The 27,405-nt window shown below is 36.5% G+C and overlaps 2 protein-coding genes across 4 annotated transcripts in view; one reads left to right on the top strand and one right to left on the bottom strand.

Annotated features, from left to right (window-relative positions):
- The first annotated feature begins 177 nt into the window (after positions 1–177).
- On the top strand, positions 178–10,450 carry LOC102219486 (uncharacterized protein C6orf106 homolog). The gene is made up of 5 exons (XM_005801781.3): positions 178–484; positions 1,839–1,993; positions 2,843–3,040; positions 5,324–5,649; positions 7,596–10,450. The coding sequence occupies exons 1-5, from the start codon at positions 228–230 to the stop codon at positions 7,626–7,628; spliced, it is 969 nt and encodes a 322-aa protein (XP_005801838.2). The 5' UTR covers positions 178–227; the 3' UTR covers positions 7,629–10,450.
- Positions 10,451–11,865: 1,415 nt separating this feature from the next.
- The window catches only part of pacsin1 (protein kinase C and casein kinase substrate in neurons 1), a 40,594-nt gene continuing 25,054 nt past the window's right edge, over positions 11,866–27,405 (bottom strand). For all 3 annotated transcript variants that reach the window (XM_005801733.2, XM_023345285.1, XM_005801734.2), the window contains 8 exons: positions 22,120–22,276; positions 20,525–20,760; positions 20,157–20,312; positions 19,305–19,480; positions 16,679–16,799; positions 16,477–16,583; positions 15,895–16,091; positions 11,866–14,907 (listed from right to left, as the gene is read on the bottom strand). In XM_005801733.2, coding sequence (XP_005801790.1) covers positions 14,798–14,907; positions 15,895–16,091; positions 16,477–16,583; positions 16,679–16,799; positions 19,305–19,480; positions 20,157–20,312; positions 20,525–20,760; positions 22,120–22,276 — 1,260 coding nt within the window. In that variant the 3' untranslated portion in view covers positions 11,866–14,797. The remainder of the gene's footprint in view (positions 14,908–15,894; positions 16,092–16,476; positions 16,584–16,678; positions 16,800–19,304; positions 19,481–20,156; positions 20,313–20,524; positions 20,761–22,119; positions 22,277–27,405) is intronic.

A 27,405-nucleotide genomic window follows, 5' to 3' on the forward strand; every position in this document is an offset into this window, starting at 1 on the left:
TTAACATGAGTTTAAAAAAAAACTCATAATTTAAACCAGCTAACTGTGACTTATACAAATATTTTACTCATTATTTAATAATTCATACACTTAAAACTATGATTTTATTAAAAGGAATAATAGTTATTACATGTCATTTGTACAGTGAAAATAGTCAACAATGTGAAGCAGCGCTCTTTTTCTTTTTTTTTCTGTATTGACTCACTCGCAGGGTTCAGTCATGTGACATGCGCACTCGGCCCTGGTTTGGAGTTTGTTATGACAAGTCGAGGCCTCGGTGTAAATTAGTATCGCAGCCCCCTGTCTCTGCCCCGGGCTTATCCGTCATGGAGGGCATGGACCTGGACCTGGACCAGGAGCTCATGCAGAAATTCAGCTGCATGGGAACAACAGACAAAGACATTTTAATATCGGAATTTCAGAGGCTCCTGGGGTTTCAGCTGAATCCCGCCGGATGCGCCTTCTTCTTGGACATGACCAACTGGTGAGCTCGGGGATTCGTTTACGGCCTGCTATGCGCTGGGTGTCGGAGAAAAGATACAGATATGTAGCTAGCTTTCTGCACTGCGTCTCTCGCTATACAAAGGTTATTAATCTAAAAAAAAGGAAACTGAAGATAAAAGTAATGAAACTAGCTTACTTTAGTTGACAAGGAACATTATTGTTTGGACCTATTACCAGGGACAGTTAACGACGTCGTAGTAACGTAACTAGCTGAGTCAGTGTGTGACTTTTGATTGCCTGTCAGGGACACAGATGGTGGCAGTATTTGCATATTTGTTAAAATACTGACTGCGTTACATTATTCTGGTGTGTAATGAGAATATAATCCAAAACCTCTTTGCTTTTAATTGGATATTCAAAAGATCATAACATCAGGGCATATCTATTGCAAATGCCACCCGAGTAATCCCCTCATTTATTACATAATCTACAAGCGCTCACTCGCTGCTTAGATCGCCTTCAACGCCAGATACTCTGGGTAAAATTTAAACTCCTTCAATATGATTGAGAGCTTAATATCGATTTTTTTTTCATTGAGAATATCAGGGGAATTATTTTAGTTTGCTGTTTGAATGACTTTGACTTCCGGTGGCTTGTTTTCTCTATTTAATAGTGAGCTACGCAGTGCAGTGGTGGGAAAACGAAAATAAATGTGCTTAAGAGTGTGACTGACTGTTCTGAAATTCCCCTAAAAACACATACCTGCCTAAATATGGCGTTATGTGAACAAAAGAAGTAAGCTTCATTAAAGCTACATACTTGTTTCAAGTACCTTGCAAAAGTCTTCATAACCTTACAACATTTTTAGATTTTGTCACTTCACGACCAATACATTTTAAGTTCAAGTTTTGTATTCTGACAGGAGGACAACCTTAAACATAGAGTCACCGCTAGTTTGGAAGGATTTCAATTCATGTATTTTCATGGTAAAGGTTTAGACCATTTGAAAATTTGTGGAAGGTGTTAGTTTAGTTGATTTTAGGAAACTACAATTAGCCTTTTTCAGCAGCAATTGCTTTTTTCTGTCCTTCAAGCTTTAATTTTTATAATTGTTTTTCTTTTTAAGGCCTCTGAGTGGCTTAAGCATTTCCTGCTAGACATCAGATGAAAGATAGGGTGCATCCTAGAGAGGCTGCTAAACACTTCTAACTAATTTTAAAATAAAATTTAAAAAAATCTATGTAAAAAAGGTTTAGTTAACTTAGTTCACTCTTATTTAACTTAAATGTTCTCATTCTGTTTAAGCTGCTGCTGAAATATAACAGACGTATATGTTTTGTTGTGCAGGAATCTGGTCTGATTTCTGTTGCCATTCTTCTCTTTCTTTATTCTAGGAATTTGCAGGCTGCCATAGGAGCTTACTATGACTTTGAAAGCCCAAACTTCAGTGCACCTTGCATGTCCTTTGTGAAGGATGTGACGATTGGTGAGGGTGAATCCGTTCCACCTGACACACCATTCACAAAAACCTGGAGGATACAGAATACTGGTAAGCCAGCTGGACCATTCATAAAAGTTCTTTTTTACAGAGTCTGGAAAGTCTGGAAATCATGAAAAAATAATGGTAAAATGTTTTATTTTCAAACTTTATTCCTTTTTTTATTTAAATCTAAGAGATAAAAATCGTATGATTCTAGTTTCAGATTTTTTTACAAAGAAAAATCTCACAGAAAACGTTTCATTTTGTTCAATTTATTGGTAATAGTGTATAAATGGTAATATCAAGAACTTTACTAGGCAAATTGGTCCTATGCATATCCAGGAATATATAATTAAAGCAATCTATTACAGTCCAATCATGCAGGGAGATTTAAACTCAATTACATACACTCCTTTTCTAATGGTTATTATGCAGCAGAGTCAATTTTATTTTATAATGCCAGCTGGTAAAAGTTTTTTAATTAAAGGAACAGAAGCTCAGCCAAATGCATCAAGTGACTACTGTCTTTGCAGCAATCCCTCTTCTGAGCAAGCACATGGTGACTGTAGAAAGGAACAGCTCCCCTTTCACAAGATAAAAGCCTCCACCAGAACCAGACTCTGCATATGTGGCAGTGTTCAAACACCATTATACCAAGAAAAGGAGCATTGTGCTAAATTGGAAGACAGGTGTTTCATTGTTTTGTTCTTTTTTGGAACATACAAATAGGAAACCCCAACTAGGTAAATGTTTTGTGCTCAAATGTCTTTAATGTTATGGAAACTGTTGGAAAAAATGCAGACACTTGAATCTGGAAAATTGTGGATTTTTGAAATGAAATAGTTCTAGAAATCCTTTTTATATTAAAGGGCAAAAATACAACCATGTGAGCTTCTTGTTTGTGTCCGTGCCTTTCAGGTCCAGAGTCATGGCCTCCTGGGGTTTCTCTGAAGTATGTGGGAGGTGATCAGTTTGGCCATGTGAACATGGTGATGGTGCGCTCTCTTGATCCCCAGGAAATGACTGATGTCAGTGTGCAGATGCACAGCCCCGTTTCTCCTGGCATGTACCAGGGTCAGTGGAGAATGTGCACAGCTACAGGACTTTACTATGGAGGTAAGGAGAGCACACTTACACTTCAGCAACCTGCTGTGGATAGCAGCCTCCTGCACCATTCGTACTGATGACTCTGATATCAGCTAATGAATTATTCTGAAAAACCCACTACATTCAAATAGTGAAAGTCTACAAAAAGACAATTAAACAGAGTATAAAACAGCATTTTTACAGAAGGAGGAGATTGCTTTGTCTTAATAAAAGGAAGTTATTAAAGCCTTTGTTCAGATCTAGCAACACTCTCCCTGACTGATTAAATCCCAAGTTAACAGCTTTAGCCCTTTTCCCACTTGGCAGTAAAATCTATCTGGAGTAATCAGATCTCAGTGGCCTGCTCGTCATGAAAATTTAACACAAAGCCATGTCACACAGTCAGCCGAATAACAAAACAAGATGTCAGCAGCTTTACTGGAATTTCTGTAGACTTACAAAGAAATTTAGTTGCTGGAACAATAATGTTACCTTTGCATTAACAAATTTATTGTTTTATGAAAGAGTTTATTTATATTGTAGGGAACGCCATTTCATTACATTAGAAACTCACATTCATGTGATTATTTTTTAATATTTGTTGAACAAAGTAACTTCATGTTTTGGGATTTTATAGAGCTGTAAAGTTAAACCACTTAACTTCACCCCATTAAAGCACTCAGTTTCATACACAATGGTATTGTGAACATAAGCCCAGTAAGTGGTGCTCATGGAAAGTTCCGACTCTTGTTATGTGACTGAGATTGTGCGTTTTTTTTATCCGGTTACCACAGCAAATGTAATAAGCTCCAAAATCAATCTAAACAAACCTTACAGCTTGGAACGAAACAGCTTGTAATTCGATCCCTTTCAGCCTATTTATAGAAGAAGAGTTTGTCTTTCGAGGCATGGTAGACTTAAATTTCACAAGTGTTTTATTTCAACTTAGAAAAGCTTTTACTAACCAGCTTGATGCAACAGTACACACTGGCAACCAAAGTTTCATATTGACAAACCGTAAAACACATAAAATGTCACTGCCAGTGTTATTCTGAAATATTGATATTTCCCTCACTTTTAGGAGTTGAAGAGTTGAACTTAGCCATTCATTGAACTGTTCCAAACTGAAGATTCCCATTTTGCCTTAATTATAAACAACCATCCACAGTCCTCCTCTGTTTGATAATTACCATGTAAATCCTACAATGCATTGTCAGTCTACTCCTTTGTGTAATGATTGAGCACTTAGTGGTCAACATTAGGATCTGCCAGGAATCTGGGCAAATTTTAAACAAAGCACATCAATAATTGACGCAGTTGCTTTTTTCAGGTATTGCTCTGACAATGAATGAACGTAAAGCTCCAGTATGTAACTTCATAAACTATTTTTGTTTTGTGCATATTTGTTTAAACTGAAATGCACCGCTTTCGGTCAGAAAACAACCAGTCAGAACCAAGAGAAAGGTCAATTATGCTTGTATATGTGCTGCTCAATGTACTAATGGCAGGGAAACAACTCACCGTCACAGGAAAACAGTTTATCGGCCGTCCTCAGTGGCCATGGTAACCAACCTGTGGTGTATTTCTGCATATGGCCATAAGACCACAGGAAGGAGGCAGTGGAGCTAATGTTTTTTTGCACAAATGATCTGTTTCTTATTATTTTGTCACGGCACAGTGACAGTTTTAACAAATATGTAAAAAAAAACTTACTGCTTATCAAAGTTATATACTGCAGCTTTAAATGATGGAGAACTGAGAAAGTATTCAATCTTTATACAAAAAATATGTAGGGACCCTGTATTAGATTATCTAGTTGAGAAAACCCTGTAAGTAGTGCACTTTTAATGGGTTACAAGTTGGGGTTTTTTATTCAGTGAACTAGATCATAGAGGATGTCAAAACATATTCAATACCTACCTACAAACAAGTTTTATTACTTACGTAAGTAAGTAAGTAAGTAAAAAAACTGTTTTTTGCTTATGAACATGTATTATAGTTTAGGCTACATGATTTGAAGTTAGTTTGAATTTCTTCTACATAACATTAGGAATGATATCAATGCTGTGCATTAATATCTCATCTGCTACTTCAATAAGATATTTTCAAATCAAACACAGCTTGGTTGTTTCACATATTTTTGAAAGTGAATTATAACCTTTTACTGAACAACGTCCCAACAGGAGGAATCAAAAGCAGAGCTTCTGAGTAATTACTATGATCAAACTGTGATATAATATTTTTAAGAAAGTGTTGGATTTTAAATTTTTTTATTTTTTTAAATGTAGTAACCGTGTTCCTTTGTCTCGTCAGATGTCATTTGGGTGATTCTGAGCGTAGAAGTCGGAGGCCTCCTCGGAGTCACGCAGCAACTTTCCTCTTTCCAAGCTGAGTTCAACACCCAGCCTCACCGCAGCCTGGAAGGAGACTACAACCCGTTTGCCTCGCCACAGAAGAGCAAGTGCCCCAACAGTAACAACAACCACGTCCACAGTGACAGCAGCAGTAGTGTCACAGAGGAACATTTGCAGGGAAGCCCACACCCGCTGCAGCAAGGCCAGAATGGACTTTCACACGGCTCTGTGGATATAGTAGCAAACCGTCTACAAAGCAGTCTATCAGTAGTTCCGTGTAACCAGGTGAGATATTTTGGAGAGAAGAAAGATTTTTCTTACAACTAAATCAGGAGAAAATAGGCTTTAAAATTGAATCATGTTGCTATTTGAAGCCGTTTGCAGACTGGTGAGTTTCATAAAACATTTATCTACGACTCCATTATAGTTGAAAAAGCTTTGAAGTAAATTAATCTTTCATTGAAGTACACACACACACAGAAAAAATCCAACCTTTAATTTAAGTGTATTTCAAGAAATGCACCAGTAGAAGAATAGTTTGTACCTCCTCTGTCAACACGTTATACAACCCCCTTTAGCCAATAGGGCTGCGCTCGGTCCAGTCCTGTAATATTTCATACACACTGAGGGATCTTTGACCAACTCTCTTTACACAATCTCTCTAGATCAAGGCTGTCCAAACTTTTTGTCTCGTGGGCCAAAATCAGCTCAAAAATACTCACGGGCTTAAAAAATACCACTTTTAAAAACTAAAACCAGAAATTTTTTTAAATAATTTTTTTATGTACTCAACAATGATCTAATTTTGAATTTTAATGTCACAAAAAAATTGATTTTTTTTTAGGAACAGGATTATAGATTCAAAACTTCAAATGCCTTTTGCTTGTTTTCCTTATTAAATGAAAGGCATCCAGTTGGTTTATTATTTTGGGCCAGATTGAAGAAAACAAGAAAATATTTGTACGTTCTTAACAATAAAAACAAGCTGTAGGTTATTTGTAAACACTTGCTGTATTTAGCTAAGTTTTAATACAGCAATTAAAAGCAGATGTGGCTGCACCAACGTGTAGATAGCTTGATTTCTTATTTTTTTATTGTAAGCATAAGGTTAAGCACTTCTCTTATAATTTGGTCATAAGTTTTTGATCGTTATGTTGAAATTAATTGTAAAATAAAATCTATCAGACTTTTATTCAGTATAGATATACATCTAGCCTGGCTGTACTGTAGCAGTACATTTGTAATTAGGTGACAGTTTTGATACTGTTAAGACGATGAACCCAAATTTTTTGACTCATTTTTTTGCTTTTCCTGCATCTCAGTACTTTCACCTCCCTTTGTGAGCTTTAGCATCTCAGTCACTATATAAACTGTGAGCATATAGGAGAATGAAAACCTATCTGACCGGCCAAATGAATTATTGGCATGCAGAATTTTTCATGAATGCCACTTGAAATATATTATCCTTCCAAGTATTAGGTCTAAACAGTTTGTGATTGTGATTTATCACACAGTAATCTTTCAGTCTTAACAGTATCTTGTGCAGCTCTAGCATTTAGGTAGCACCTAATGGTTGTTTTGGAGACTAGGTGAACCACAGGTGACAATCTATGCATCAGTTTTCCAGCACAGAGCTTCTGCATATTTGCTTCTTCTTTACTTTCTTTACCACCGTGCCTGCTCTGCATGGTGACCACTTCCTTTGTGAAAGCAGACCAAGTTCTGTCCTATTTCAGAAGGTGGTTTTACAAATCATTGACAGCAAGGGATAGCAATAATCTTGCCACTGAGAATGTTATAGTTTGTTTTTTTTTTCCTCACAAAATCAAAAACCAAATTTAAAGGTTGGATTCTCAGGAGGCTTTCAGTGTGAGATTATGCTACAGCAGCAGAGAAGGATTTACATCTTAAAGGCTTTTTGCACATCTTTGTCAGAGGTGCCAGTAAATGTACTAAATCTGAATATTTTAATAAAGGAATCAATGCGGCAGCTATGGAATAAAAATGGAATTAAGTATTTTCAGCTTTCTGCTGCACCCATCTCCACTGCTCACTTCTAAAACTCCCTTCTTATATTATGTTTTGGCTTTATGGTGTGTGAGTTAAAAATATGAGTTGTGTTTCATGTGTTCTACATTTATCTGTTTACAATATCTGTGTGTGTTTCTTTTCTAACTCTCTGGTTTAGCACCTCTGATTAATTATTTTTAAATTATTCCCTTCTCTTACAGATACAAGAGCCCTCTCCTTTTGGGCACTCTTAATCATGGGACTTATCACTGTATGGCAGCACTAAGTTGTACCTCTGGAATTTCTCACACCAATAAACCAGGAGGCTTTACTGTGGAGTGTGGAGGTCAAAACACTTTATGCAAAGTCCAATTACACTTAAAAACAAACAAACAAAAAAAAAAACGCCGGAGGCCGACGCTCCTGATGTGCAGCTGAACCAACATCCCACTGTATGCACGTGTGAATGCTAAGTTAAAAAATATGAGTGCTATGAGTCTTGAGTGATAAGCTTTTTTTTTCCCTTTTACTTTTAAGATTTCCTTTTTTTTTCTTTAGTTGACAAGGATGCACAGGGGCAGAGCTGAAAGTAGTGGGTGTTTGAGAGCTTTTTTGTGTGTGTGAAGATGTGCGTGCATTGTGCAACCTGAAAAGAGACTTCAGAGTTAAAGCCATTAATTTTTGCCAACTGATTCTACAGTTTCTGCTTCTCTTAGTTTGTTTTCTTGAATTTTGGACCCTCTGGCCTTTCTAGCACTATGGTTGATTGTAAAGGCTACCCTGAAATGCAGTTTTTGGGTTTTAGATGTCAAGTCAGTTAGTGTAAGATTTTTACTACATGACTCTTGGCATATTGACATTTTTTCTACCCTGTCACACTGCATGGAGTGTAAACAGCTGAACACATTTTTTGTGCTTAGTCAGGTTGGTGGCCATTGCTACTTAGACAAATATAGATTTGGCAAAATTGAGTTGAATCAAGTTCACTCGCATATCCGCGGAATCAATACTGTTAGCAACTTGTAACAAATACAATATCATTATATACATTTATTGGTGCTTTATCCAGTCATTGTGTGAGTTGGTATTAGGTTTAGTTTAAGTCTTGAAAACTTTCATTTCATTTTCTCCAGAATGGACCCACCTGCACCATCCACCAAGCTTTAAATTGGTCCTGAAGTCACAAAACCAGGCACAAAAAAGGAGCATTTTTGCTGTTAACAACTCATCTCTGAAGTTGATGTTTTTTTTTAAGAGTTTTCAGGCTAAGTTACTTTTGAATATATCTAATTATGCCTCACAAATGAGGGTTTTCATTTACAAACACAACATTGTAACTCAATTAGTGTAACACACACAGGGCACATCATGCTGTAAGACTTAAAACTCAAGCCATATTGACATCAATAAATACTTTATAAAGACATTATGCCACATTATACAAAATCAAAGAGTTTGGTTCAGCCTGTATTAGACTTAACATTTAGGTTGAATGTATTTTGTGAATGTAGATAAAAATTACAACGTTGACAATGTTTTCTATTACCCAAAGAACCTGGATTATGTTTGAACTAAACTGGCAGTTTGACTCTGTGTACTTTCTTTCCCTGTCTTTTGTCTTACAAAATGTTTTGGAAGCTATGTATTAACATGTACTGAACTAATTAGAGATGCACCAATAAATTAGCCACAGATTGTAATTGGCCAATTTTCTGTTGATTGGCTCTGACTGGTCTTTGGCCAATCAAACTCTCAAAAATCAGATTGTTCATGAAAAGCACCAAAACCAAAACACCTATCGTATTTTGTGCCTTTTGTTTCCATGGTGAGGGAAGTCCAGTTTCCCGTAGGAAATCTGTGCTCTGTCCTATTTTGACTCTTCAGCATGACACAGTTTGATCACTGGACAGCTCTGGTTGCCATGGATCATTTGACAAGATAAAAATGATGCCTCCTGAGCAACTCTCACCCACCACATATATCACATATGTTCTCCACTTCTAAAGAATCAACTAAAATATTGCAGCAATGGCCCAATAACATTAGTGAATCCCACCCTACACTAAGCTGTCTACACTGTTGATTTGTTTGTGATGCGTGAAACTGACGGCTTATTCTACTTTCTGACTATTTTGGCTAATATTTACTTAAACACCTTCAGGCTCTCAGTAAGCATTGAAAGTTCATTTCTTGACATGGAGTTGATGTCCATATAAAACATGTCTTAATACCCCAAAACTGTATTTTCAATATACATTAGCCATCCACATTTAGTTTAGCACAATTTTTAAATTTAATATAATTTAGATCAACTTTAAAGGGATATCCTTTGCATAAATTAAGATATTCTTGCGGTTCTGGAATTTTCTGCTAAGTTACTAATACAAACAAATTTTTTTGTATTTTAAGTGTCATGGAATAAAAATATCAGATAAAGCAAAATTGTAATTGCCAGATCAGACTTAATAGGAAACTGGAAATTGGTGTTAGTAAGCAAAAGCCTGATTGGTGCATCTCTACAGCTCATTGTGTCATTGCAAATGAATTCACATGTCCTTTTGAAGTGTCAGCAATTCTTTACGTTCTTTTACCAAATGACTAATATATGCACTGAGTGATCTAACCTTCTTCACAAAGGCTGTTATTTTCTTTCAGAATGACTGCGAAGTCAGAGAAAGGTTATGAACGCTGTGATTATATCACCTGCAGTCAGTGTGTTAGACCACCTCATCAAATTGGTGCCCTTTAGTTGATGAAAGTGTAAACCCCTGAGGCGCTGAACCATGATATGACAATACCAGCTAATGCAGAAATACTGCTCCTGTTGCGCTGAAGCATTTCCTTCCAGTAACTCGTGCGATGTGTGTTTCTTCTTCCAAATGTCATTTCATCGCGTACTAGGTGTGTTGTTTTCTTTGTGTAGCATCTGAAGTTTCCTTCACAGGGTGAATCAGTTGGTGTAAGACTCACACAGCAGCGCATGTATGCAAGTGAGGAAGTGCAAGCAAGTGAAAGATCATTTCTTATATGTTTGATGAATGTTTCTACAATTAAATTATCACGGAAATGAGCTACATGCTTTGTCGTGTCTGCAGTTTTTGTTTATGGATTCGTTGACCAAAAGTCTGACTCCAGCTTAAAACTAAAAGTGTAAAGGACAACCCATTTTCAGTTCACTGATAGTCAGTCTGCCATAATTTTAATCTAAATTGTCCAAGTATTTCAAAGACGTTATGTTACAAACACTCCAATCAGACTCCCATGGCCGTTGGGAGAGAAAAAGGCCCACAGTAGCACCAATGCTCTATAATACCTAACAGTTCACAGTGAGTGCTTTTCATATATTTATTACTTGTTTGACATAAAATCCACCCTGAGATTTTTCAAAAATCTATATTTTTGTTTAATTTGACCAAAACACGCAATAATATGTAAAGTCCCCGCAGAGTTTACCATTTACATTTGTGTAGGACAGCAATGAATTGTCTTGGCACTACTCATAAGCAACTGCTTGACGAGTTAGCCTTGATAGTTACTGCATTGGTATTTTCTAATTTATAAATAACTGTGGATAATGGCATCTACCAAACACAAAAACACGATTGTTATTGAGACTTGATGACTCCAAGATTGCTTAGTTCCTTTGCTTCTCTAAAGTTATTAAAAACACAAGCTTCTTTGTCAAGTCATATTTATACCCCAAACAAACAGAAAGCTATGGATTACAGATTAGAAGTTACTAGAAACACGGATCAACTTGAAAAAGTATAAATTTGGCTTCAGTTACATTTATCTAATCAGGTTATTTAGTTGTACCAATAATTGTGGCACAGGTGACTTTGTTAAAATGACTCAGTCAGTTACATATTTGTATAATTTCAGATTTTTAACAGCACTCTTTATTGTAGAGCCTTAGACTAAATTGATGGACATTGTGATATTTTCTTCCACATTGTCACTTTAAATTAGATTTTCCTTTTTAATATCCATGACGATATTGTAAATAAAGGTTTCCACTACATAATTAGTTTATGTTTTATATGTCCACCTTTATATCTCGGTGCAGGTTCTATAATGCAATAAGAGGTTTCTCCTTCACAGAGGAAACGAAATATAATCTAAAATAACACGTGGACTCCATAGAAAAACAAACACACACACAGACGGAACTGGGTTTTTTTTTTTTCAACAAACTTCTTTCCCTTCCAAATCAATATCTCAATATTGACACCATCACAGCAAATTTGATTGGATTTTTTCTTCTTTTTATCACTATAGTCATTATTATCTGTGATCATAATCACTTTTATGCATATTTAAATGAACTTCTTGTTACATCAAGATGAACAGGCACTACACCAGTTAGGAGATAAAAGTACATCACTAACTATGAACATACATCTTCTAGACTGCTAATATGGGGTTTTTCACATTGTGAGCTGCAGCCCCCTGTGTGCATAAGGAAAAAAGATCAACATAAAAAAAAAGCATTTACATGTACACCTTTTTTACTGTCTCAACATAGTTAGGTCTCATTTTCAACTCAACACAGTTGTACAGTTACAATAGAATATAATCTTTAAATTACATCATCATGTACAAATCTGACAGCGTGGGATAACATCACGCTTTTATAATACACTGACAGTTTCATTGCAATAAAATTCATACAATATGTTATCTATTACTTAACACGTTTTCCATTGCTGTCATTTAATGAAACACATTTACATGTATAACACTACATTTTTTCTTAATAGTCAATCACTTGCATTTTTTTTTTTTTTTTTTTACTTTTTTTTTGCTTGTTTTGTTACAACTTTGTATAACATTTACACGACTCATACACACTGGATGATACGGATGTTTTACCCCAAAGTATTCACCTGGAATTATAGATAAGGAGTCTGAACTTGCAGATAATGTGTATATGATCAGTCTAACACCTGTGCTGTTGCATGTTTGTGTATTGCATGTGAGCATTGAGAAAGTGGGAGAGTTTAACAACAGGAGTCGTTTTTACCCTGCTGGACACGCTTGCACTCTAAGACGCACCTTGTGAGCTGGTGATGTGTTTTGTCCTTGTGTGTGAGACCTTTCCAAATCCAGAGCTGAACACATCCAGTCACTGCTGGTAATGTGTAATTTTTATCACTACGTCTCAAAAACACTTAATCTAAACTTGCACTGTAGGTGCAACCCGGAAGTACACAACCTACTAATCAGCATTTGATAAATATAATGTAATCTTAGTAATAAAAGTAATTATAAAAAATATGATAAAATGCTGATCCTTGCATAAGTATTCATACCCATTGAACATGTTCAACCACAAACAATGTAACACATCGGTATTCAGTCCCTGCTTTGGTCAGATGAGACCAAAATTGAACTTCAGAACACTCCACATCTATTCTACTCCTGATTTTCTTCAGCAAGAGCAAAGAAGCAGGAGTGAACTGAGATAAATACAAGAGAAAACTGGACGGAAAACCCTCCAGAGGCTGCAGAAGACTTAAACGTAGGGTGGTAGTTCACCTTCCAGCAGGATAGCACTATATATACAGCCGCATATATTGAAATGTTAGAATGGCATAATCAGATTTCAGACTTAAATTCAATTGAGAATCTGTGGCAAGGTTTAAATATTACAATTTCTTGCTACTTTGCAAAGAGGAATATGCAAAAAAAAAAAAAAAAATGCAATTGCCACAACATGTGCAAAGCTGGAAGAGAAATGCTCCCAAAAACATGTACCTGTAATTCCAGGCAAAATTGGTGCTTTAAATTGTGACTCTGGGGGGGAGAATATAATGTTTACACAACATATACTGTACATGCATACATCAATTCTTATTTGTCTTTTTTCTTTTCCCAAATTACCTTTTTACTTCTTCTGAACTCCTTGGTGTTGGTTTTACTTCACAAAGCAACTGGTCAAAACATGAACAAAAGTTCAAGTGGTATGAATACTTTAACTAGGGACTGTAATTCCTAGACAGTAAAATAAAGTTTAAAAGCAACCATGTACTCCACTGAGTCAGGGGTTATCTTGCATGACATGTTACTGGCTCACTGAGCAGATTTTGCAGACCAAAGGAAATCTGGTTGGGCAGGGAAGCAAAAACTAATTTAGTGAATCCATTTCATGAGATATGTGTAATTAGTGTATGGAGTGATAAGTGATGGATCATTCTTTGGCTCAGTTGGGGATGGGCCACATAACTACTGCTTTATGCCAGTAAAATATTTAGACATCTTACCCTCTTTAAAGCCCAATCACAAGTACATTCATGTCCTGTTGGAAAGGGGTCAATCTTTAGACAAACCACTGTTGCACAGTTATCCACCGACATGCATCCACACGCCCCTTGCTCTGGAAAAGAGTCCCAGGCGCATGTATTGTTCAAGACATCCTTCCTATAATGCAGTCTCAAGTGTCAAGCTCAAGATGAGTTGATCCAACTTCGCTCAGAAGTAATGCTTGTATGTCTCGTTAACACAGTTTGATTAAAGTGAACCCTGATTTGCTGAAGCACGGATGGAAGCTTCTGCAAAAACTGTAAATCCTTTCCATGGATTTGCATGAGGATGGGGTGGTCAAAGGATTTACGGGACAAAAACGAAAAGGTTGAAAACAAAGCAAATGTGAGGTCAGTTCATCGAGAAGCCTTCTCTTGTGAACCCGGGAGCACATGCATGTCCAGAAGCATGTAATGCTGCATTTGTAGTTGAAGTGTTGCATCAGAATGTAGCCGTAGCGAGGCTGCAGGGACTTGGGGAATGTAACTCTTTGCATAGCACATGCTGCTATGCAATGTTCAGAAACAGTTTGAAACACATAGCACTGCACACACTGGAACGGAGGCTGGACAGGATTCAAAAGAAAAAGGAAACAAAAAGGATAGTGTCTGTGGTACTGATAACACTACACAGCATTCCTGTTGTAAGAATGACATACACAGCATTAAAAATGCTACACAAAATGGTATCACACCGTATATACACAATGCAGGTTAGAGAAGCTCATCTTTGTTAAATGAGTAAAACATTATAATATCTTCCCTTCAGGAAAACACACTGCAGTACACTGTGAGTTAATAATAAGCTGCATTGTATATTAAACACAGCCACACAGAGAAGCAATGTGTTCCTGCACTGTCTTCATGTTTTTGTTGAGTGTGTCTACAATAGCACAACTGCTGTTTTTTGAATGTGTAACTTCGCCCACCTCAAATGCTGGATAAAATATACTATACTGATATAGTGTCTTTTTAGGTTACTAAGTTTTAGTTAGGCAAGACAGCTTGGCGCATCTGTTGGGCAAAGGATGTGTTGCTCTTAAGTCTCTGGCTATGTGCGGTGCAGTTGGACGGGACAGTTCAAGCTGCCTCCAGCGGCATGTCTTTGTCCACTCATGTGACTAGATTGGCTCCACGTAATTGGCCGGGTACAGTCCCTCCTGGCCGCTGTCCAAACGACCTCTGCACCAGCCTTGCTCATCTTCATCCTCCGTCTTGGTGAATTCGTCACCTGTGAAGGAGATTTAAAAATTCCATCAACACAAATGACACAGGTTCTGATGTGAACAGACATATTTCCATGTAGACTATCCATAAATCATTTTAAAAGAACAGCGCAAACAATACAAATGTATTTAGTTTTTAAGAAAACATTGAAATTAATACTCCTTCAACTTGGCTGCATGTTTTATCACAATGCAGCCAAAATTTGTATTTTCTTCTTTTATGTGGAACATCAGAAAATGCAAAACACTTTAAGGGTGTGAATACTTTGCAAGGAACTGCATCCTCCAGTTTATGCTTTTTATAATTGTGTTGACATTTCCTTGTTTTGTATTTATTGTTTGCATTCATTTTGTATTTATTGACACAATTTGCATAATTACATCTATTTAACCTTGTTTGGTTTTTAATAGGACAAATTGAGCATTCTTCAGGGACAACAGATGAAAAACAACCTTTTAGCTAAGTCCAGGACATTTACAGAAATGTCAGTTGATATGCATTTTCCCTACCAAATACAATTAAAAACAGACTCATAACATTTTTTTTACTTTATAGCGTTCAGTGTCACAATCATTGGAAAGGGGGACATATTTTATATAACATGAACCTCCAAACTAGTTTTAGTTATGGATAGACATATTGCTTTTTCTTTAAATGTGTCTATAACTCTGTGGCTAAAACATGAAAAAGCTAAAGAAAAAAATCAAGATAAAGATGCACAGCTGATGTTACAGCTACTGAGATTCTCTTTAAATTACTATTTGTGATCATGCAGGAACCTCTGAGCATTTTTTTGGACCATTGCTCAAGCAGCTTGAGTTAATTGATGGCAAACGCCTGTAATTTGTTCCCAAGTGTAGCTATTATTCCTAATCCCTGTTATTTCTTGTAGAGGAAGGAGGCTTTAGAACAGAAAAGGAAACAATAGTTTTTGTTTTTTAACCATAGCTTTCCATCACATCCATATTCACCGGTGTGGTCAAATAATTACCTGCTTTGAAGGTGAGCTCATCCTGCTCCTGGCCATCATAGTCATAGAGGGCGCGAACACGGACGCCTTTCCCAGTGCTGGAATCGTCTTCAAACGAATTTCTGTTTCCACCGTTTTCGTTGCCGGAGTATGCAGTGGGCTGCTCGTCGTCGGACCACTCGGCCGAATAAGCTTGGTTCTTGTCATAGCTGCTCACACTAAAAAAGGGGGAAAATGTTGGGTTAAATTTGAAGTAAAACTCATTCCAAAAAGAAAACATAGAGTTTTAAGATGTTAAAACACTATGTTTTAACATCTTAATAATAATTATATTAATTAATTTTAATTAAATTTTATTAATTATTAATAATAATTTGATAAAATTAACAAATTATGTGTTCATTCTAACAAGTGTTTGAACAATCGCTGCTACTAAAAATCCTGTCAGTTGGTCGACTTTTTTTTTATTTATGGAAAAGATAAAATATAGAAAATGACATTATATTACACAGTATTTTTCAAGATGAAACTTAAATAATAATTTTAGAACCGCTCCCAAAATGAAATGGTTTCAATAAGAAAATGGAAATGCCTTCAACTAACCTGCTACGGTCACCAGGGGGAGCCACATGGTCAGTGCTTGGAGTGGGTGGGGCTCCATCTGGTTTCTTCTTCTTTGGAGGAGCAGCTGCTTGGTCTGGGTTGTACTCCTACACAAAAATATTACATTAATATATAACACATACAAAATAAATCCAGGGAGCAGTTCTGAAAGCTTGTTTGGTCCAAACTATGAATGTTTTACCTCAAATGCTGGCCAGTTCATGGGCATCCCTGGGCCATGATTATTGCTGAACCACCTCAGGTCTTCTTGTGTGCTTATGGCCTGAATCGTGCGCTCCAGTTCTCTGTATACTGTGACATAGCTGAGGAGAGAAGAGCGGAACAAACTGTAACAATGGAGGGACCAGAAGGGACGTGAGGCTGCTGCCAAACTGGCACCAGAACTCACACTGTGGCTCAGATTCCGGATTGAAAGAGATCCAAGGTTAGAGCATGAGTGGATTTTCTCTCTCTGAATTCTTTGCCAAAGCTGGAACCCCCAACTGCTGAAGCGTTTAGCCTAAATAACAGTTTTTGTGTATTCAATTAAACTTTCCATGCAAAAATGTGATATGCAATGTTTGCAAAACTATTTATACAGCATTAACCTTTTCCCAGTTTGTGACAGTACAGCAACAAGCTTGAAAGTTTTCTATGATGGACCAGCACAAAGGACCACATGTTTGTGAAGTGAAAGGCAAATGATACATGCTTAGAAAGATTAGAAAACATCTGAAAAATGTGGTGTGTGGTTGTATTCAATAAATTAGAATATTTATTCCAATCAGCCTCGATTGTCAGATTTAAAGGTACCTTTGAAAATAATAAGGTATTAAACACACTTTTCATAAAACCATAATTTGAAATGTGTTCTGAAAATAAACTAACTTTTCCGATAATATTCTAATTCATTGAATGTCTTTGTATCTGTATTCAGAACCCCCAAGTGAGTACTTTGAGGAACCTCCCGTTGCTGCAATTACAGCTGCAAATTGAATTAGATTTAAAACATCGTGATAAAAAGTGAACCTTCACTTCAGTTTGAAGTTTTTTGCAGCCTCTAATAAGTTTTTTTCTTGTTCTGCCCAGTAGTTAGTTCTATCAATTTTGTCCTGGTTTTACAGAAGCAAAACTACTGTTTACAAGTAATGTGCAATTGGTTGCATTTGATTTAGGGGTAACAGAGTAAACATAAATCTGCACTGGTTTGTGTTAGCCTGTAGTTACAAATCCCAGCAAAATACATTGACATTTGTGGCTGTAACATGACAAAAAAAGGAAACAGTTCACATTATATACAAATACATTTCAAGGCATATAATGTATTAATTTAGGTCTAATATGGTATAACACAGAAATAGTATGGTAGTAGAGCAAAAGGTGTCGCATAATTTCGAATAGATAGTGCATGATTAAACAATCTTCTGAGATGCCAGTGAGATTGATGGAAAACAAACTTGGCAGGTTTGTTTAAAGAGCCTGTAAATCCCTTTGCCGTGGCTCCTGGCTTGTTTATTAGACGCAGCTTAAAAGCAGGCCAGAATATGACAAGCATTCGTTCTGAACCAAATTCATTTTGTCAGAAACGCCATTGAATGAATTTTCGGTTAATTAACGTTGTGAGGCTGAGTGCTAATGAGAAATACACAGCTGGTTGATACGCATGTTGAAATTAATCAGCTTGAAGTGAACTGTGCTGAATGTGACACAGGTCCAATCAAACTAATCAACTAAAATTTGTTTGTTGCTTGGATTTTATTATTATTTTTTTTAATCAAAACTATTAATGCATGGATACGTTCTGCGTAGTTTAAATTTAATGTCCCATCTGTGCTTATCAGGACGTTCTTGGATATTGCAGACTTTTGTTTTAGAAATGCACTTGTGAACTTAGTTAGGGTTAACGTCATATTAATATTGGGTTTTAATGATTTCTTTAAGCTATTCTTTCTAGTGTGGAATAAGCACACATCAAACAATTTCAGTAATTTGTAAAAAAAACAAAAAAAGCAAAAAACCAAAGTTTGAATTTAGTGTTCATTTTTACCATCTTACAGGGATCAAAATTATAAATACAGGTTGAAATATAATAGGTGGTGATTAAAGCTCCAGAATATCTTTTGACTTGGTAAATCCTTTTAACCTCATATTTGAGATTGTGAACTCATCTGCTAATTTGTTTTTGTTAGTCAACTGTGAGACTGTTTTACTACCAGTGCTACTGATGCAAAAATAGTTGGAAAATTAAAAAAAGGAAGCAAACAAAAACCTTCAACTTCAACTACGATCAACAATTTGGACACATTTTGGTGTCCCATCAAAATGCTTAGAAATGGATGACACAGGCAAACATTAAATGTGTAGAAAATTACCCTCCCAACTGAAAATCTGTGGTCCACATTCATAATCCAGGCCTAACTCACAGGCTTTATATGTTATTTTGGCCTTTTGTGGATCGGGAAAAATACATGATATATTCAAACTTATGCAACTAGTTATTGTTTCTAAAAGTCAGTCAAGTTGGACATATAATGTAACAATTTTCTCTAGAGAAAAGAGAGGTTTAAAAAAAGGCAAAAAAAAATAACAAGTTTTAGCACAGTAAATGCTTTTAGGCCAAACCAGGTTTTCAAAGGTAATCATTTTTTAAAGTTCAGTCCCAGCTATGAGAGACAGAATTCAGGTTGTCCAACCTTCAGGTAGACAGGTCAGGTTTTAGTCCCTTTTTTGTTCATTTGATCCTTTTGCAAGCAGGAATAAATACAACTTAAACTAGTTGCAATGTAAGAATACAGAATATGTGACTTGTCTCTTTGATTTCGACTAACCTTTGGTTCTCAGTGAGGTTAAGATGGCGTTTTATGTCCAACAAGGCCTCCTTGAGGAAAGTTAGCCTCTTGACTTCATGCTGCTGGCACTGGTCAAACACCTGCTCCATGCACTCCATATACTGAGGAGTGCACTTGCTTAGCTCCTCCAAAGACTTCTCATACTTCTCCTTAGCCTGAGAAAGAAAACAAAAAATTAATTATTACCTGAAGTGATATATTTAATGTGTATAATTCAACTGAATTATATTGTACATGATGTGACAATAGTTTTGAGGTGTTATAAAGGTAAAGGCTACGTATTTTTTTTCTTTCTGTGAGGATCTTTAGTACAGCGATCAAGATCAGTGATCAGTTAGACTCAAAGGGGCTAAAGGTCACAGGTCTTGCACAAAAACTTTGTGTTGTTTTGGACATGAATTAAATTTTTCACAACAATATAAAGCATTTTGCAAAATCAGCTTAAAGGAGTCAAACTGACTGACATCAATGATTTTATCATCTGTTCTTAAATTTACCCAAATTTGGGCATACTTTATGATGTTTAATGATATGTTTTCCAGTTAGTAAATGAAATCATTTGAAAATTATTTTTTGTATTTACTCAGTTGATTTTTGTTTGACAGTGTTTTTGCTAAACTGAAACATTCAAGTGTGAAAATTTTAAAAATAAAAATAGAAGGAATCTGTAAGCGAGCAACTGCTACTTTCAGCATTTTAGAGACGACAAATATCATGTACTTGAATATTTCTGTAAAAATATATGTAAAAGACAAAAGTAAAAATCTCAGCAACAACATCCATTTTTTACTCTTTGCAGTCTGACCAAATGTAAGACTTTGAGGTCTTTACTTTTTGCATGTCCTGTTTGCATTTATCCACTTTCTCGTGAAGTTTCTTCTGCTGGTCTGGTGTGACAGAAGCCTCCGTCTTGCCATTGGCCTCTCGGGCTGCAGCCAGCCTCTCCTCCTTGCAGGCCATATGGTACGTTTTCTTAGCTGCCTCCATCTGCATGTCCACACACAGAAACAGGGAAAGATTTAACAAAACATACATAGAAGAGAAAAAAGCTTCCTACCTTACAATAGCAATTAGCACTTACTACCAGATAAATCTGCTACATACTCAATTAACTCCATTCAAATAAATACTTGAAACATAGCCTAAGACTTTCTTTACAAGCAAAGCTGATTCCTGAAGACATCCGTATGCTTCCTCACCTCTTTGAGCTTTTTGGCCCATGGTTTCTGAGCCTTTTTAAAGCCTTCCTCTGCCTCCTTGGCCTCCTTGAAGCCTCCAATCATTTGCTTATGATATGCCTCCTTCTGCCAATTCTTCACTTTCTCAACATCTTCATTCAGCAGGTTGTTTTTCACGTCTTGGTGCAGTTCGCTCACTTTCTCTGCCTCTGTCATAACCGCAAGCCAGGCTCTCTCCACGGAGCCGTACTGTGGACCTGAGAGTAGCACCAGTTGATTAATTTCAAATTAAAAATTTAGAGCAGAATAATTGTGTCCGTTATATGACAAATCAAACTTCATTTAATTGAATTTAATGAATAAGTGTGTCCTTTTAAATGACTGCTTAGGGATTTCTGATATGAGGTTCTGTTAAAAGGTTGGAAGTCTTATCTACAGCAGAAACTCTCCTGCTGTCTCCATTTAGAATAAATAGTTTGGCATGATGATAAAAGCTTTTCCAACTAATTGTGAGAAACATTTTTGTCATGTCGTCTTTTTAAGAAAATGTAACTGAAAATATTTAAAGTGATGCTCTTTTAGATTATTATATTTTGAAAGATGCTCACCTCAATTTATCTTGAACGGAAATATTTCTCAATTTAAATCGGCCAGGAGTATTGGTTATGTTGAGTTTAACTTTATAATGCACATGTGAACAGCTGTTACATAATCAACATGATGACTCATATATCATATGACCAAATAATAAAATTGCTTAATTTTGAAGATACACAAACCACTGCATACTACTAGTATAAGATGCCTGAAGCGGACATTGCAAGATAGTTTCTGGTCTTATTTACTTTGTTTTGATGTGCTAATGTAGTTTTGTTTAATTATACTCATTGTGAACTAATTTCTAATCAGTTCTTACTTTTTCCTTCTCTTGCAGTCATGTGCCAGGCACAGCACTCTAAGTTTATAGACCTCCCTGCTCTTTGTTTCTACAATCACTCCTCGTAGTATTTGTTTTCTTTCTCTCTTTGTCTGATTCTACTGTTGCTCTCTTTTTTTCCAAGTACTGGTTGTTTTGTCCTGCTCCCATTGAGTTTTCTTGAGTTCACTCTGTTTCATTTACTTTGAAACTTTGACTCAATATAATTCTGTCTACCTCTGCCTGTATTTGTGTCCATTGTTAGAACAGACTATGACAGATAAAGCCTTTCCTCTCACAGTGAATGATATTTTTACACTGCCATACCTTTCTGTTCCGCAGTTACCTTGACTGAATGTTTTGTTGTTCTGTATGTTTTGTTCTTAGTACATGTTTCACAAAGGAAGGCCAGCGTTGGGTGCCTCATTTCCAGGACAGATTGTCATCCAATGCAGGCAGTAAGACACTTTAAAGGTGCATACACTACAAGATTTTTGATCCTGGAATTGCTTAAATTCATAGAAATATGCTTTGATCTTTGCCTCTCTCAGATTAGTGTTAGCATCCAATAGCAACTAATCAAAATTTGTACAACATAAAGTCACCAAGCATTATTAACTGTACGTAAAATATTACCCCTTTTAACTGAACCTTGTCTCATCCTAACTAATAGTTGTTTATCTTAATAAAAAAGTATAACCTTTTTCAATTAATTGCCTCCATCGCTTGGACCAGGCAGTTAGCTGATCACCATAAGCTTTTTCTATCTTGGCACGTTCTTGCAGGCAACCCATAAGATCATTGCAGAGCCGATGGCCATCATCAACTCTTTTGACAGCACGTTTGTAGTTCCCCACCTGAGCACAGAAAGAGAGAGGGAGTAACAGAAAGAAAGAGAGAGAGAAAAAGAGATAAATAAATCATGTCCTATGAACTTTTTTGAATTTTGTCTATAACAAATTTGTTTGTTTGTATTTTTACAGGACAAACCAACAAAAAATGCAAAATTATGAAGGCTTCACAGAAAAAATAAGATCCAAAATGAATGACTTGCATTTGTTTTCAGCTCCATATACTCTAATACCACAAATACTTCTACAAGCATTTTGCAAGCACTTTCTGTAGAAGTCAACGATTTAGCACGATTTATTCTTCATCAATAATAATAACTTAAAAAAGTTGCGTGTTTCTTTCTCTCGCTTTGGTCAGTGACAGTCAAACAAAAGGACAGGAAGAAGTGTTTCTGAGAATGTATTTTTTTTAAAAAAACACAACCCGCCCTTCCTTTTCGCATTCTTTTTTGCAATGTTTCAGTAAATGTACATCTGTGTGAAGCCTTTGCAGGTTCACATTTTTGACAAACAGCTGGTAAAGTCATAGAAATGTTTAAGGAATGTTTAGGTTATCAATATAGTCTAAACCAAAACATCTATTTTGGTTGTTTGGTGTGGGGGAAAAAACAACCATGATACTTTACCCTGAGCACAACATCCTAATGAAACCTGTTACTATAGACAAACAAATCCTGGAGTAAAATTATTTTTTATAGATGCTCTGCATCCATCCAGGGTGACTGAGATTGAGCAATTATCCCATCCCATAAAACTCATCAAAACTGAATAGAATTTGTGGCAGAAATATGAGAAAATGTGGGTATACAAGCCAGTCATGTTTAACACCAAAACCGCTTTATCTAAAAAGCTCTAAAGCATTTGTCCCAGAACCAGACCATTTCCAGGATGCAAAAAAACCCCCCCAAAAAACAGGTAAAAATTATGTTCGGACACATGGAGATAAAGAATAGTTTAAAGAATAATTTAAACCTTCAGGTTTGATTAGAGTGAGGATAACTAATTGTTCTGTAAGCATCACACAACACTCTGCTCCACACCCTTCCATTTCAGCAACCAAAAGGACGACACAACTGAGATTAAAAGACTTAGATAGAAAACTATAAGAAGATGGCAAAAATTATTTATTTTAATTTTATTTCTAATGGTTTCTTTTCAAAGTAAGTAAAAAAGGTCACAATTTTTCCATCAACTTTGCTTGTATTTACATCTTAACGCTTAAAAGGTACAAGCTGTCCTGCTAATTTGTTTCACTCCTCAGCTGGATATGAGCAGCATGCAAATTACATTGTTCAAGATTAAAATTATTAATTGTATTTAATTCAGGTTTTGCCACCTTAAGAGGAAGTCCCTTAAAAAGTAGGAGCCTGCTGGCTCCTCCTCCTCTGTGCCTGCAGGGGGGTGTGGGCTCATGGTGCATGATGAAGGCAGGGTAATGGATGGGGGGGATTTACTCGTGCCTGTGCATGTGGAGTTATGCAATGTCAAGGGCTTGTGTTTGCATGGGTACATGAGGGTGTGTGTGCGGGTGAGTGTGTGTGTGTGTGTGTGGCGGCTTTAATCCTCTTGAGTGGTATAATACAGCCAGACAGATTCTCAGGAATGGATGACGAGGAAGAGACAGAAATACCACAGATATTCTCTCTCTCTCTCTCTTTCTCTTTCTCTCTCTGTGCGCGCGCATGTGTGTGTGATGTTTAGACTGGAGATAGTACATAGTGTATAGTGTCATTTAGGTACTGCTCAAGGAGAGTCAGTCTGAGATGCTTGCAGGCTACAACGATGCTCTGTGTTTGGTCTGGACACTAGTTTGCAATTGTGTCTGGTTACTGTTTGAAATGAAAGCTGCAGGGAAACTATGAGACAGGTGTGTAAACCGTATGACTTTTGTCCTGTGTGACAGCTCGCCAAGTCACACCAACAACAACATGTAGGTGGTCCGGTTTTACACATGAAAACACGCCTGAGTGTCAGTCTTTGCAGCAAATTTCTCAGCCATGTTAGGTTTATAAACAAGAGCTTCACTGACCAATAACAGATGCTAAAGTTTTTTATTTACATTTATACATCATAAGATAACCTTATCTGTATCGCTAGAGCACAGATGCTGCATGCAGGTGCATGTGGTGAAAGGCTGCTTCAGAGCGGCTGATGACTGAGACTCTTTGTCTGAGTCTCTGCGGCTAAGAGAGCCATGACACAAAGAAGCCTCTGTTCTCAGAGAATTCATTCTAACTAATTTGGAGGGTTTAATGCACACACGCCCCCCACCACATATTTGCGCAGCTATCTTTGCAGGGACTTTCCATTGACTTCCATTTCTATATCCTAAACCTTACCCTTACCGTTATCCTAACCCTAACCATTACATACCTAACCCTAACCAAAACTCAATTCACACCTTAGTCCTAAATCTGACCCCTGAACCAAAAACAGCGTTTCCCCTTGTGGGGACCAGGCTTTGGTGGGTCCCCACAACGTAGTATATGTCAGGAAAATGATCCCCACAAGGTATTAGAAACAAACGCACACACACACACACACACACATGCACACACACACACACACACACACACACACACACACACACACACACACACACACACACACACACACACACACACACACATTACATACTCTATCTTCACATATGCATGTCCCTAGAGGATGCTAAATGTGAGCATATTTACTGTATCAATAAATATTAGCTTCCAACTCATAGCACACACCTTTATAAACCGCAATTACATCTACATCATTATGATTTGTTGCTGCCCTTAAGGGACGTCAACAATGTAATGGCACAAACTTACACCCCTACATTGTAAGTAATACATTCACAAGTACAAAAATACAGTTTATGACTTTTGTAAGTATTGCACTCACAGATTACAGAGATTCAAACTCAAAAATGTGAGAAAAAAATATGAATAGCAAAAACCTGAGACCACGAAAAGTAAAAGAAAACTGTTCAAGATGAATTGTGAGCCAGAAACGTTTTGGTGCAAATTGTGCCACTCTAACACAGCAAAAGAGCAACAGACCATGTTGCAATGGTGGCCCCAGAGGCCACTGCTAAAAAAACAAGATGAAAGCTTGGAAACAGACCTCAATTTTAGGATGCAGATCATTTGCTCTAATGAAGCTAAAATTGAAACATTTGCCATAACAACCATCATTGCATTTAATGGAAAAAGAGAGAAGTTTGCAAGCCAAATATCACCATTCCAACTGTGAGGGTCCATAATCATATCTTATAGGTATTTTATTTCACAAATAAATCGAATAAAGGGCAAAAACATGTTTCCATATGGAAGCAACAACTCAAGACACATGGAAGGAAGTTGAAGCTTGGCCACAAATGAATGTCCCTAAAGCCAAATTACTTACAAAACAGAATCAAGACAACAAAGTCAATGTTTTGAATTGCCTTTTAACAAACTGTGACTTCAGTCTCACACAAAATTTGTGGGCAGAGGAAAAAAGTGGTCAGTATGAATATTGTTTACATTCTCTGTGCTATTATCGGCATTGTTTATTTCAAAATAAAATGTCAAACTTCCACAGGTTTCTATGAGTTTTCTGTTGTAACTGTGTTAGAATAATTACCGGTATGTTTTGTTATCATTCTTACATAAGTAGTTACCAGTTTGCTTTTCATTCATAGGTTTAGTATTCACACCCCAGAGAGGAGGAATTTGTTAAACCGTGTGAAAGACAAAACTTTGCTTTTTCCCTAAACCTTGAAGCTGCAGCTGCTTTCTAATCTAGGGACACTCCTTAAAGGGCCTGTGTGTTAGTTTATGTGTTCTTCCTTGTTTCAGAATAGCCATTCTTTGATTTATAACTCTCCAACATTTCATTCTCGACTACCTTCTTTCTCCTGCTTAATAAAATGACAGGCTCTGCTGCAGGGAGTCAGAACGCATGGTAAACACCTTGGAGAAGTGGTTTGCTATGTTTTCTCCTTCTGCAGAAGCTTGGTTGAAAACTCATAAATGTTGTCTGTGGTTCTTTCTTTGTATTTAGGTAAGCAAAATACTTATCAACTGCTTTTTTGTATTCTTTTTAAAGTTGCCTTCCAGTCTCTAAATCAGAGACAACAGATAAAAAAATTGCCTTTAGATAAAAGTGAAAAAAATATTTACTAAAGAATATATGAAAAAAAGAGAGCTTTAAATTAAACAGTGTATATGTGCTATTTCTAAGCTTATTAATAATAAATAAACAATGTTGTTTTTTTCATTTTGTTCTTTGGTTTTTTTTATTACCCCATGTGTGTAAAGAAATTTGACGAAGCTCAAACAGTTGGGGTTGAATTTAACAGTCTACCAGTAGAGACCAAAGGTATTTATTTTTCATGTAGCTGGTGTAGAGACATTTATTTCAGTAGTGAAGTAGGCTCAGCAGGGACCAGCTCTGTTTTATAGAACGAGTCTCAAGAAGCCATTCAAGGAAACAGCAGCCAGAAACCCCTGAGGTTGCTGTTTGTACAAGTTATGAAAGAACTGAACACTTTACTCACTTTAAAACGTTTACAGTGTAGTTCCTCCTGTGATTTTTTCCAAAATATTTAACCCTAGGTTGGCATTTCTGAGAAATACTACCTTCTTTCAAAGTTTGCAGACATGTGCTAATATGCTATTTGACACAGGAAGTGACCGATTATACAATAGGTTATATCTAAAGCAGCTTTTATTCATAATAAAGTTTTGTTTTTTGAGGGCCTCTTTTAAAGCATATTCAGATTGCGACATTCATTATATTAACTATTTTCAAACTAGAGTTGTGCAACATTATATGGACAAATTTATTACAGTGGACAAGAAGAATAAGCTTACTGATGCTGGTGTCATTAGCATCAGTAAGTATGAGGCACAGCTGCACATAGTGAGAAATATCTACTAGATCCTAGCAATATTTTGCCCAACTCAAATCTCTGGAATGAATAATGTAGAGACACTCAGCAGATCAAAATGAAAATATTGCCCCATCAAGCAGCCATACTTTGTCATCTCTGAGGTACCATGGTAGTAAACGGGAGGCAGGAAGAAGAGTTTATTTCTGTTAATTACATAATTTAAGGCAATGAAAAAGTAATTTATAATATCTCATGAACCTGCTGATATGAAAAC

Source organism: Xiphophorus maculatus, chromosome 1, assembly GCF_002775205.1.
Source record: "Xiphophorus maculatus strain JP 163 A chromosome 1, X_maculatus-5.0-male, whole genome shotgun sequence".
Lineage (NCBI taxonomy): Eukaryota > Metazoa > Chordata > Actinopteri > Cyprinodontiformes > Poeciliidae > Xiphophorus > Xiphophorus maculatus.